The sequence below is a fragment of the Heterocephalus glaber genome, unplaced genomic scaffold, assembly GCF_053883595.1.
Source record: "Heterocephalus glaber isolate CG9 unplaced genomic scaffold, H.glaber_assembly_v1.0 deba00001497, whole genome shotgun sequence".
Taxonomy (NCBI): Eukaryota; Metazoa; Chordata; class Mammalia; order Rodentia; family Bathyergidae; genus Heterocephalus; species Heterocephalus glaber.
The window spans coordinates 373,781-386,595 of NW_028258320.1; the positions used below are offsets into that span (position 1 = coordinate 373,781).

The 12,815-nt window shown below is 45.3% G+C and overlaps 1 protein-coding gene across 5 annotated transcripts in view; it reads right to left on the reverse strand.

The window, feature by feature from the left end:
• Nucleotides 1-5,046, reverse strand: part of Srpk1 (SRSF protein kinase 1) — a 73,551-nt gene extending 68,505 nt beyond the window's left edge. For 4 of the 5 annotated variants that reach the window (XR_015440205.1, XR_015440206.1, XM_087184366.1 and 1 more), the window contains exons 1-2: nucleotides 4,930-5,046; nucleotides 4,371-4,431 (exon numbers count right to left, since the gene is read on the reverse strand). Coding sequence is in view for 3 of the 5 variants with exons in the window: in XM_087184366.1 (XP_087040492.1) it covers nucleotides 4,371-4,431; nucleotides 4,930-4,942 (74 nt within the window). In the remaining 2 variants the exon portion in view is untranslated. The remainder of the gene's footprint in view (nucleotides 1-4,370; nucleotides 4,432-4,929) is intronic. The other variant, NM_001310307.1, reaches the window with a different exon arrangement.
• Between the last annotated feature and the right edge of the window lie 7,769 nt (nucleotides 5,047-12,815).

Here is a 12,815-nt window from a genome sequence, read left to right on the forward strand (position 1 = left end):
ACAAACAAACAAAAAATCTTTCTAGACAACATTTTGAGAATATGAATTCATAATCTTTTTTTTTTGAGATAGGGTCTCACTATGTAGTTCAGGGTGGCCTCCAACTCAGGGCAATCTTCCTTCCTGGGACTCCTGAGCGCTGAGATTACAGGTGTGTGCCACCATACCCCGCTTCTGAATTCAAAATCTTTAAAACATACATATCAATAATAACAATTCTGGACCAGGGATTTAGCTCAGTGGTTCCGTTGCTTGCCTCACAAGCACAAGGCCCCGAGTTTGATCCCTGGTACCAAAAAAAAAAAATTCTAAGAATTTATCCTAAGAAAATAATCACTGAGAAGAGCAATGATTTATCCAAAAGATTATTCATCTTAGCTTTGAATTAACTGAAAAGCTGCAGAACAACCCATAGTAGAACATTCAATGTTATGCGAAATAGTCTTAGCAATGTTAACTGGGCAAAAATATGTTCAATGATTCTATTTTTATCTTAAAGGTGCTTTACTTGTTTGGAGACAAGGTATCGTTATGTAGCTCAAGCCAGCCTTAAACTCACCTATGTATCTCATGCTAGCCTTGAACTAACAGCCATCCTCCTGCCTCTGCCTCCCTAGTACTGGGATTACAGGTACCCCCACGACCATGCCAGCAAAAATGTGTACATGTTTAACTGGGTCTGTGGCATGTGCCTGTAGTCCCAGCTACTTGGAAGGATGGAGCAGAGGGATCACAAGATCCAGGACCAGTCTGGGCAATATAGTGAGACATTATCTAAAGAAAAAAATAAACATGTTTCTTAATAGAAACTGAAATAAATGGAATGCTAAATGAGATTACTCTCCGCATCTCAATATGGAAACATTTTAAGACAGTGGGAACAAAAACGTGGATCTAGAAAAATATAGTAAGATTGTACTACGGAACACAGAACAAATTTCCAAAGTGCATCATTGAGTATTAAAAAAACACCCAATATTACTTTATTTTTAAAATATTCCAAATATAATGATTCTATGTCCCACCAGACAAAAGTTTTAGAAATTGTTAAGCACTTCCTCCCTAAATTTTCAATATAACAATTCAGTTTGGGAAAATTAAGAAATAAAGCTACTATCCATCCCCATCTGCTCTGACTCCACAGATCAAGTAAGTGCTAGAATGAGCAAAAGTATTGTACTTTCTTGTTCCATTAAATAAATTTACTACAAAATTTACACTAAATCTATAAAGTTCTTTAACTGCAAATACAATGAAAACTACTGTCTAACTTTCCAAGGTAAATAACAAATTATGTATGAAATCCATTTTGAAATTATGTTCCTCAGAAAATTTCAAAAGCAGTCAAGTATTAAATTATAAAGGCTTCTGACAGCAGATAAAGGACACAGCTTTTGGAACACATTGAAAACTGAATGCTCAAAGGAAGAAAACACCGTGGCCTTTCAGAGACATAATATGGTAGCTGATGAAAGGGCCAAATACCCTGGCAACCAGAAGTTCCTCAGTCAGAATCTTCTCTCCACTCAAGTGTCTACCTTATCTGGCCTCAGACACATCAAAAGGAACTGTCATTGGGCAGGGGATTTAGCTCAGTGGTTTTGCCGCCTGCTGCGGAAGCGCAAGGACCTGAGTTGGATCCCCGGTATCACAAAAAAAAAAAAAAGAAGAAGAAAAAGGGAACGGTCATCATGGTTAGTAGCCAGGGCTGGGTTCAAATCCCAGGTTTATAATTTCTAGAGAAGTAATCTGGCAAAACTTCAATTTCCTTATCTGTAAAGTAACATGGAGGTTATTACCAACTAGTTAATGTTAGAAAATAAAACATTTTTGAAGAAGTGAAGTAAGACAGCGAAATAACCCAAAGGAAATTCAAAAGTATCCTGCAGAGGAAGGCAGAACCTGATTCTACTGCAACCAGCTCGACAACCCTGGGTTCATTGTGCGGGTTCTACAAAATCAAGTCAGAAAATCCTTTCCACCTGTGCCACACCATGACTAAATTACCAGGGATGCTATTATCTGTGACCACTCACAAGTTTCTAAAATTTACATTTGAGTGCTTGGTTTCTGTATCTTTAGGTCCTGATCAGTTTTCATTATGACTAAACTACCACTCACAACAGTGGGTAAGACTGTTTCTATAACTTCTACAAGGTCAGATACAAAGTAGCAAAAAACACCCCAATCTGTACCGTGTGCTTCTTCCTTCCTAACCTGGTAACTACTAGCCTGCTTTTGCAAATAACTGAAGTTGCTGGGATGCAGTCAGGAGTCATGGAGGAGTGAAGGGACCTGAGTCAGGTGGGGCTTGAACCTCGGAAACAGTTACCTAACCAACTTAGGTATTTCAGCTACTTAAAAAGAAGGCTGGTGAAACAAGGTGGGGAAGAGGTTAAAATTATAAAGAAAAAACTATTAACTGAAGCGAGGAAAAAAAAAGAAACCTGCGAGATTGTAAGCAAATGTAAGCAATTCATTCACATATATTTTCAGGAGGTGAAGCTGTACAAAATGAATTTTTCAGTAAAATAACTGCTAGTAGTATTTGTAATTCATACCGTCACAAAAGTGCGTCTTATAATAATTAAGAACACAGGGCCGGGGATTTAGCTCATTGGTTCCGGCGGCTGCCTCGCAAGTGCAAAAGTGCAAGGTCCTGAGTTCGATCCCAGGTACCAAAAAGAAAAAGAACACAACTCAAGGTTACCCATAGGAATGAACAGAGGAGTAACACAGTACAATGCTACCTTTAGAAATGAAGCATGTGATACAGATAACCCAAAGTCATGTTTATCTAGTGTTAAATATAATGTATATGATCACACATATACATTTATTTCCTAAATTAGTTTGATTCACACAAATATCAAGATTAAATTCCAAGTGGTATGAGTGACCAGGACAGATGGCTTGAGAGACCAGGACTTCTAAAAAATAGTTAATAATAAAATTACTACTTCTTTAAATCAGTAAAATTAAAACATTTTCTAACACAGTCTTATCAATTCCACACAGAATAACAAAACTCAGGGACTTAAAAAAAAACAAAACAAAACTCAGGGACAGGAAAAAGCAACCTTTAAAGTCCCAGTGCGTACTACAACTGGGTTAGCTCCTTACTCTTTCTATTAAACCAGTCAGTCTAGGACTAAAAACTGGCTTTGAATAAATGGGTAATGAAGAAGTAAACGCCAAGTACTTACAAAATAAAAAAATTTCATGAGACAGATAAGAGAAAATGGAGCAAGAGGTGAGGTCACCTGTCTCTACAGTTCTTTTGAGAGAAGTCATCACACGCTCTCCCCAAACAGGTAGCCCCAAAACAACACCCACCCAGCCCATCTGGTATTGTCACTCAGTAGGGCAACCTAGAAAGGTCTCTCAAATGGGTTACAGTATGAGACGGTATAAAACACCACAAAACATCAAATAAACGGAAAACTGTACAGAAAATAGTGCATCTAAAATTAAGAATTGGATGAATTTTTTTTCCGGAATGCAAATTGTCTAAGCTGATTTCCAAGAGCCTTTGCAAGTAAAACACAGTACAAAAGTTCTTCAGGCTAAGCCTCACTTGCGGAAACCCTCCACCCGGGGCGTTTCTACCAGGCTGTGAACAAATTCTGTGTTTCCCACAATAGCGCTAAACCGCCGCTGTGCATTCCGCGGAATAAACTGGACGTGTGGCACTGAACACACCAAACTAGAATCACCAACAGCGTAGGAAGAGCTCTCCAGCACTGCCGCGATAACGCCGTTCAGGGCTTGGGGTTTAGGAAGAGAAGAGCTAGCTAGCACACACACCCCGATCATGCACAAGGCAAGGAAGCTGGAGCGCCATGCAGGCTCAGGAAGTTGACTAACTAGGGGAAAGCTCTGTGCCCTTTTCTATGAAAGGGAGCGTGTGGCTGGCAGAACCAAAAGTAAACACGGAAAATTCATTAAGAATTTCCTGATGGCCTACCGTGCAGACGCAGGAGACAAGTTAAGACGCTGGGAAGCAAGTTAGCAAGAGACCAGAGTTCACGGACAGATTGGTAATGAGGTACCAGCTCCGGTGGGGGCCCCAAACTCGGGGAGCTCGTGCCTCCTCCTCGTGGAGTTGGGGAGGAGAGGTGGCGGGCGGGCTCGGGCCCTCCTCCAGCAGCCCTTTCCTGCAGGCCTGGGGCAGCTAAGAAGACCCCGGCCTGGCGATCAGCAACAGGAAGAAGCCCCCTTCCACATGGTTCCGGGAGAGCGCCCCGGTGAGCAGCCCCGAGGCCATGTGGCGGGGGGCCCACACCCGGTGCACGTTCGAGACACGAATCTAGAGCTGAGGAGGTGCCCGAGGAAATCCAAAGAACGCGACGTTGGGGTGCAAGACTCACTTCCTTTGAGCTTTGTCCTTCTTGGCCTTGGTCCTTTTCTTTCGGGCCTGGAGCGCAAGCACTGCAGGAGAGAGGAATGGATGAAGGACAAGTGCGGGGGGGGGGGGAGGCGACCGAGGGGAGGGTGGAGACCCAGCAGAGGCGCCAGGCCGGCCGCAGGGCCTGCCTGATGGGCGGCTGCGGGGCGAGGGGGCTGGCGGCCCGCGGGGCGCACGGCGGCGCCCAGGCGGGGGGCGCCCAGGCGGGGGGCGCCCGAGGGAGCTCGGGCCAGGCCGGGGGTCTTCCTCGCCCTACGACGGCCGGACCCTGAAGTGGCCCCAAGGCGCGAGCTGGCCTGGCGGGGAATAAGGGGCGGTGACGGCCGGCGCCCCAGGACGCCGGGGCTGAGCGGCGCGGACCCACAGCCCAGAGGCGGGGGTTGTGCAGCGGCGCCACCTCCAAGGAGAGCGCCGCACGCCCGGGGTCCGGACTGCGGCGAAGAAGCGAGGCTCCCGGAGCTGACTCAGGTCTCGCTCCAGCGGCCGTTGCCCCTCGTGGCGGAGGCCGCTCCACCGCTCACCTTTCCGCTCCATGGCGAGACCGGTAACCGCCAGGCGCCTGCGCACTCGAGTGGCGGGGCACTCCGGCTCCAGCCGCAGACCCAAACCCAGCCCGCGCAGGCCCCGCCCCGTTCCCGCCTCGCCCCGCCTCTCACGGCGCCGCGCGCCTGCGCCTTGGGCGCGGAGCCTACCACCTGCTCCCGAGGAGGGGGGTCGCGCGGGGAGCGTGAGGGAGGAGCTCCGAGCGTGAGTGCGAGCTCGCGTGCAAGCTCCAACCGTGGAAGCCTGGCCTGGGATGGCTTGTTCTACTTTCCGGGCCGCAGGTAGTTCCTTAGAAAAGGCAACTCCTTGAGTGCTGAGTCAGACCCTCGCAATGAGCTGTAGTCTCTCTGTTTCCTAGCCTATGAAATGGATTAATCAGGCACGTCCTGGTCGCTTCCCTGAGCTATCGTGAGAGCCGATGAACATACTTAAAGAATATGCCAGAGGATTGCTGCAAGTTCCAGGCCACCCTGGGCTGCATAGCAAACTCAAAGCCAACCTGAACTGCATAGCGAGACTGTCTCCAAAAAAAAAAAAAAAAGCCAAAAAAAAGTGTAAGATAAGGAAGTGGGAATCACACACACACACAACTGGAAGAAGGAACCTGTAACGCTATCATCATTTAAAAGTAAAAACTTCAAAAGTGAATTTTCTCTTAAAATTTCAAGTTTAAACGAAAGCTGTAAAAGAAGAAAGGGAGGGCCGGGGATTTAGCTCAGTGGTTCTGCCACTTCCTCGAAAGCACAAGGACCCGAGTTTGAGCCCCAGTACCAAAAAATAAAAAAGAAGAAATGGGGAAAAACGCGGTTAATGTTTTCTCATATCACTATCATCTGTTCAGTGCATGATAAAGCTTATAGGATGTTTTGATATTTTGTGAGGTTTTTTTGTTTTTGTTTTTTGGTACCAGAGATCGAACTCAGGACCTTGCGCTTGCGAGACCAGCGCCAGAACCACTGAGCTAAATCCCCAGCCCGGATGTTTTGATGTTTTAAGTGCATTATCTTGTTTGATGTTTATGAGAACTTAAAGGCAAGATAGTTACAGCTTCCATTATATAAAGACATTAAAACTTGGAGAGGACACAGACTCAGAATCTTGGTTGCCCAAACCAGTGCTTCAGTCGTCAAACTTATATTGTGAAGTAGGGTCAGCAAAGAGGGCCATAGCGTCAACATTGAGGCTTTGTAAAACACTGAGCAGACTAAGTGCTTAGTGTTAGTTACCAGTAAGCCATTTTATTGTTTTATTTTATTTTATTTTTGGTACCGGGGATCGAACTCGTGTCCTTGAGCCTGTGGAGCAGGCGTCAAAACCACTGAGCTAAATCCCCAGCCCCAGTAAGCCATTTTATTTTATTTATTTTTATTTTTATTTATTTATTTTGGTGCCGGGGATCAAACTCAGGGCCTTGTGCTTGCAAGGCAGGCGCCAGGACCACTGAGCTAACTCCCTGGGCCTAGTAAGCCATTTTAATAAAAATCCCTACTTTCAATCCCCAGTACAAAAAAAAAAAAAAACAGCAAAACCAATAAAAATCCCTACTACATTTGAAAAAATAAAATTGAGGCTTTGTAGACCCGAAGGTCTTTGCTGGACTTCTCAGCTCTACCACTGGAACTCAATAGCAGTCATAGAAAATATGGGCTGTCTGTGTTCCTATGAACATTTATTTCTGAACATTGAAATTTGAATTTCATATACTTTTCACATGTTATGAAATATTTCTGTCCTTTTGATATTTTTTCAGCCATTTCAACCATTGTTAGATCAGACCTAAGTTTTCCAACCTTGTTGTAAAGTGCAGTCACACATAGTTTAAAAAGGTAGGGCCGGGGATTTAGCTCAGTAGTTCCGATGCCTGCCTCAAAAGTGCAAGGTGGAGAGTTTGATCCCCGGTACCAAAAAAGGGGGCGGATATGGCCAGGCATGGTGATACACCCTTGTAATCCTAGCACTCTGGGAGGCTGAGGCAGGAGGATCACTAGTTTAACCCTAGCCTAGACAGCACGGTGACTTAACAAGACTCTGTTTCAAAGTAAAGAATGTGTAGGAAGGTAGCTCATTGCAAAGGCCCTGAGTTCAATCCCTGGTATGGAAAAAAAGAATACAGAGATAATGTCCTGAGAAGTGCACCATAAGGCACTTTTGTCACATGACCATCAGAGAGGTGAGAGGTCGCTAGGCAACAGTGTGGAGGACTGCTGCCCTAGATATAGACTCCAACGACAGCACCCTGGGGTGTGCTGCATTTCTGCACCGCAGCTGCACAGGGAGGAGGCTCTGAAGAACCTGACTCTAAAAGAACAAGGACTCCAGCGGAAGACAGGCGAGCAGTCAGCTGATTGGGAAAAGAAGATGAGAGTGTAATTGCACAGTCAGGTTGGGTGTGGGGCTCGCACTGGACTTACCAGACAGAAATTAAGTCCAGGAGGGAGGAGGCAGTTTTTGAACTGGGTCTTGGGAAAAGTGTAGGATTTCCATGGGTGCGGAAGGAATGTGAAAATCAATTGAGTAAAAAGGCACTATGAGGAGACGTGGGTGGGTGCCAGGGCTGTTAATGATTGCAGAGCTGCAATAGAAGATGAGGCTGGCAAGGGAGCTTTGTCCAATTTGAAATTTAGATAATTAATATCTGCTGCATGAACCTGAACGATAGCATTTCTGGGCATGTTGCAAAAGAGACAGCGCTTATTGGCCAAGAAAGACTGCAGCACAGTCTCTCCTTTGCACTTCAGAAGCAAAGGAGGACGGGCAGGATGTGAAGACTGTGAAGCTTGTGCTAGCTCAGGAACACTGTAGGTGGCTTGGAAAAGTCCCAGAGTTGGGAAAGACTGTCCACCAGACAGTAAACTCTATGAGGGTAGGGACCCCGTCTCACTTTTGCTTGCTGTACCCTGCCTGCTCACCCAGGGCCTGGTGCTTAGTGGGTGCCCAAATGTTTGTCTAAGAAAATAATAAATGATCTGCAGTTAATGAGAAACATCAAGATGAGAGAGGAAACACTGAGGGACAATACGAGAGCCCTGCTTAGACCCAAATGGGTACTGCAGATCCATCAAAAAGAAAATATGAGCTGGGTGTGGTGGTGCACGTCTGTAATCCCAGCACTTGGAAGGCTGAGGCAGGAGGCTCACAAGTAAGTTTGAGCCCAGCCTGAGCAATTTAACAATCTACTGAGGCTCTGTCTCAAAAGGTAAAAAAGGGCCAGGGATGTAGCTCAGTGCAACAGGCCCTTTTTGTGTTCAATCCCCAATATCAAAAAAGAAAAGAGGGCCAGGGATTTAGCTCAGTGGTTTCACCGCCTGCTGCACAAGTGCAACGACCCGAGTTCAATCCCTGGTACCAAAAAAAAAAAAAAAAAAAAAAGAAAGAAAGAAAGAAAAGAAAAGGAAAGGAAAGAAAAAAGAAAAGAAGCCGGGTGTGGTAGTGCACGCCTGTAATCCCAGCACTCGGGAGGCTGAGGCAGGAGGATCGCTGCAAGTTCAAGGTCAGCCTGGGATACATAGTGAGTTCAGGGCCAGCCTGAACTACAAAGGGAGACCCTGACTCAAAACAAAAACAAAAAGAAAGAAAGGAGAGAAAGAAAATGTTCAGCTTGCCATGATTTAGTTATCCTATTCTGACTATATTGCTTCTCTCCCTAAGAGCTTAGTAATTAATCTGTTTAATAACTCACTTGAGAAAATTTGGGGATTCAGTATTAAATTCAGTAGATGAATTTCCCAGAATTGAGCACTTCTTCTCTTTTAAAATTTGGCTTTCTCCATTTTCTCATCATGCTTCAGTTCTCTATGCAACATTTTCTAAGATCTCAATAAAAGTTCACATAAGCTTGTCCCCTCCCCCTTTATTTCATTATTATTTTCACCAGTCCCTTTATTTCATTCTAGCCATCCCTATTTTTTTATCCTCGGTTTAAAGGTGACTTTAACCTTCCCTCCACAGCTCACAAAGTTTGCCTATCCTGAACTTTACCTTTCCCAAAATTATTCTTAAAAGTAGTAGCTATTCTTTACTGTTCACGCTGGGTTACATGTATGTGGTCACCCACCCCCTCTCCCCCAGCTGTTTTTCTGCAAGGCCTCTTAAAAGAATTACCCAGAGAGCATTAAGCATCGTGTTTTGGGCTGCTTGTGTGGAGCATAAAATTTAATTTCCAAAGAGATCTCATTCCTCTTGAGATACTTCTTACTTTTTAAGAAGTATTTCTCTAACACTTCTTTGACATTCCTACAGTCTGATCCCTTAAGGTCGATGACCTGTATATCCTTGCACCCAGCATTCCATGCCTTATGACAAACTATGACACTGTCCAGAAGTTTTGATCTGAATTAAATCTAAAGTGGGACATCCCCTTATAAAGGCTCTCCCTAAATCCTGTGAGATGGAATGAACAACAGGAGAAAATGGGAATGTATCAGATGCTTTAGTTTGAATGACAGGAGATTCCCAATAGCTCTCTGCATAGTTGGAGAACTCCTGCAGAACTTCGTCTTGCCTTAGTGAGAGTTTTGTGAAGTATATCAGGAAAATCTAATTCTGTTCTAAGCCTGAGTATCAGGAAATACAGGGCACATTCAAAAGGATAATTGACGATAGTTTAATGAAGGGATGAATATGTAGGTAGGATTAAGAGACAGAAACCAGGGATGCTGAGGCTTCCAGGGACCATGGCCAGAGGAAATTTTTACCCACCTAGATCTAAAGGGACAAGGGGAGGGAGACATTGCCAGAACCCACGGAGAGCTTGCATTAATTTGCTAGGATTGGCATAAGAAATTACCATGGACTGAGTGGCTGAAACTCTAGAAATGTATTGTCTCACAGTTCTGGATGCCTGAAAACAGGGTGTTGAAGGAGTTGGCTCCTTCTGGGAGTTGTAGAGGAGACTGTCTCAGCCTTTTTGCTTGTGTTGCAGATGGCCGTCTCTCCCTTGTGTCACCACATGCTGTCTTCCTGTGTGTCTCTCACTGTGTCTTCATCTCTTCTTTTTTTTGGTACCGGGGATCGAACTTGGGTCCTTGCGCTTTCACAGCAGGCGGCAAAACCACTGAGCTAAATCCCCGGCCCTCTTTATCTCTTCTTATGAGGACACAGGTCATACTGGATCAGGGCTTATCCTAGTAACCCCGCTGAACACTGATACCACTGTAAAGGCCTTTCTCTAACTGAGGACATATTTGGAGGTCCTGGGGGTTAAGACTCTAGAATTCGTCTTTTAGAGGGAGGAACAAAGGTGTAAGAACAAGCTGCTAGGCTGTAGCTATGCCCTTTGATAAGCCCAGCAGGGAGAGAGCCAGGAGGTGAATACCTAACCTCTCTCCCCTCATTCTCTTGGGCTAGTGGCTCATGCCGATCAAACCTCGCTGGAAGTTAGGAAGCAAAGGACCTTGGGGTATGTAGTCCTAAAGGCAGCCTCCCAGGGCACGGCAGAGCAGAGAAGGCTGGGGTGTGGATCTGGAGCCACCAACGGAAGATCCAGCACAGCCTGTCTGGGCAGTGGGTACACCCAGAGCAGCTGGCACTTTCCAAGCTAGTAAGTCCACCCTTGGGTGCCCTGATCACTGGACACAGTTGAGAATTAAAGCTACTTGGAAACAATCCCCCTTCTGGTTTCATTCTATAAAAGCTTAAGCTTTGCAAGAAAATTGTGCTTGGGTGAAAGGTTGGGTGAAGTAGATGAAGGACAAAAGAATAAAGTCCTTGGCTTGGTGGGATGGAAAGAGGCAGCAGCTGGGAGACAAGGAGGAGGAGGCCGAGGAGGAGGTTGGAGCGACTGGTGATTCCTGAGGCATCAGGGGCCCTTGCTCTGCTCCTGGAAGTCTGTGGAGGAGCAGCAAGATGATCTAAAGTGACCTGAGCTGATCCTGTGAAGCTCTGAGCTCCCACTGGTTGGCAGTGACCGCTGGCAGAGAAGCCTGACACAGTGCAGCTTGGCTTTCCCCACAGCATCAGTCCCAGGATATAAGAAAACAAACCCCACACTAAAATCTACCAAGTGCACATCTGGTCAGAACAGTCATTAGCAGGCAGGCACAGTCCAGGTCCTGGGATCTAGTCTCTAAGATCTTAGAGGTCCCAGCTCTGGGTCTTTAGGGGCTGTGGCCACAGCATGAATGGAAGCTATATTCAAGTTGCAGAGTCAGAGCTCCGGCCTTCATGGTGGCAGCCAACCAGAGACAGTCAGCCTTAGACTTCACTGTCCCACACCCAACTCATGGCATGGGTGTTATCAGAAAAGGATTTTTGGCAGTGAAAAGGGTTGCTTGGCAATTTGCATAATGGATGTTAGAAGAGAGCTGCTGCTGGTGAAATTTCTGGCGTTGGATTTTTCTGAACTACTTTGTGAGAGTCACTCTCAGATTAGATAATTTACTAGCTGTGGAAATTGCTGAGTATACCACAGACTGTACCTGGGTGTAACTTTAAGTCACTGGCACCCACAGATCTCATTCCGTCTTTGTGAAAAGTTTGATAATGTTCCCAAGTATTTGTTCTAAGGAGACTTACTTCTTTACCAGTTTATAATAGAAAAAGGAGGGCCAGGGATTTAGCTCAGTGGTTCTGCTGCCTGCCTTGAAAGTGCAAGGTCCCAAGTTTGATCCCCCGGCACACACCCTCCAAAAAAACCCCTCAAAACAGAAAAAGGATGGAAGCAATCTGGGATTCCGACTCTAGGAGAATGCTTAAGAAATTTTACAGCACTTCCCTTCCATAGGACTTGCCAAAACAGGGACACACTGGATCCTGTCTAAGGCTCTGGAAGTACTAGAATAGCTTCCTTAAACATCCTCATCTAGAATATGCTTTACTGCTTTGATTCCAACAGCAAATATCAAGGTATTTCAAGAGAAATTATAAACATGATGAGATGCATTGTTCTTAGGAGGTCAGGCCAAGATGCTTGTTATGCCTGGCATATCCAAGAGGCCATGTGGACTTGGACAATAAGAATAATAAAATGATGAGCTGGGCATGGTGGCACATGCCTGTAATCCCAACACACAAGAGGCTGAGGCAGGAGGATTGCCGCAAGCTTGAGGCTAGCTTGAGTTAGATAGTGAGTTCAAGGACAGCCTGAGCTATGTAGAGAGACCCTGTCTCAAAAACAACAAAAAAAGATGGATGATAAAAAGTCTTTTTCAAGCAGTGCATAGGTCTCCCAGACTCTTATGTGACCCTGGGGAGAGGGATTCTGTAATGACAAGGATTTCACTTCTGCAACTTGGTAGGGTCAGGGTCAAGGTGAAGGAAATTCAGGAAATATATAAAAATGGATAATCTGGCTCACACATTCAAGTGCTGACTTCTACCTCCTATACAAGGTTGAATTCCTTTTTTTCTCTCTCAAATACTTTCCTGCATGCTTACCTTTATAACAAGCATTTATACTCTAGGCATTGGACTAAGGGCTCTGAGATACAGAGAAGAAAAAAATTGGCTTTGCCCTGTAGTACCTAATAGCTGGCTCTTATATAACAATTATTGTTTACCAGACACTGTTGTCCATCATCCGCGAACAGCCCTGTGAGATAAGTACTGTTATTATCATCTCTGTTGGACAAGATGACAAAACCGAGGTCCAAACAATGTCACATGAGCCAGGGAGAGGCAGAGTTTTGAATCTGAGCAGTTGGGTTCTGGAATTGGTACTTTTTTTTATGCTACTGGATATCAAACCCAGGGCCTTCACACTGAACTACATCTTTGGCCCTTTTTTATTTTTTATTTTGAGACAGGTTCTCATTAAATTACTAAGTTGCCCAGGCTGAGCTCGTGATTACTTGTGATCTTCTGGCCTCAGCCTCTCAGAGTGCTTGGATTATAGGGTGCACTACCACGCCTGGCTTGCAATTGGTAC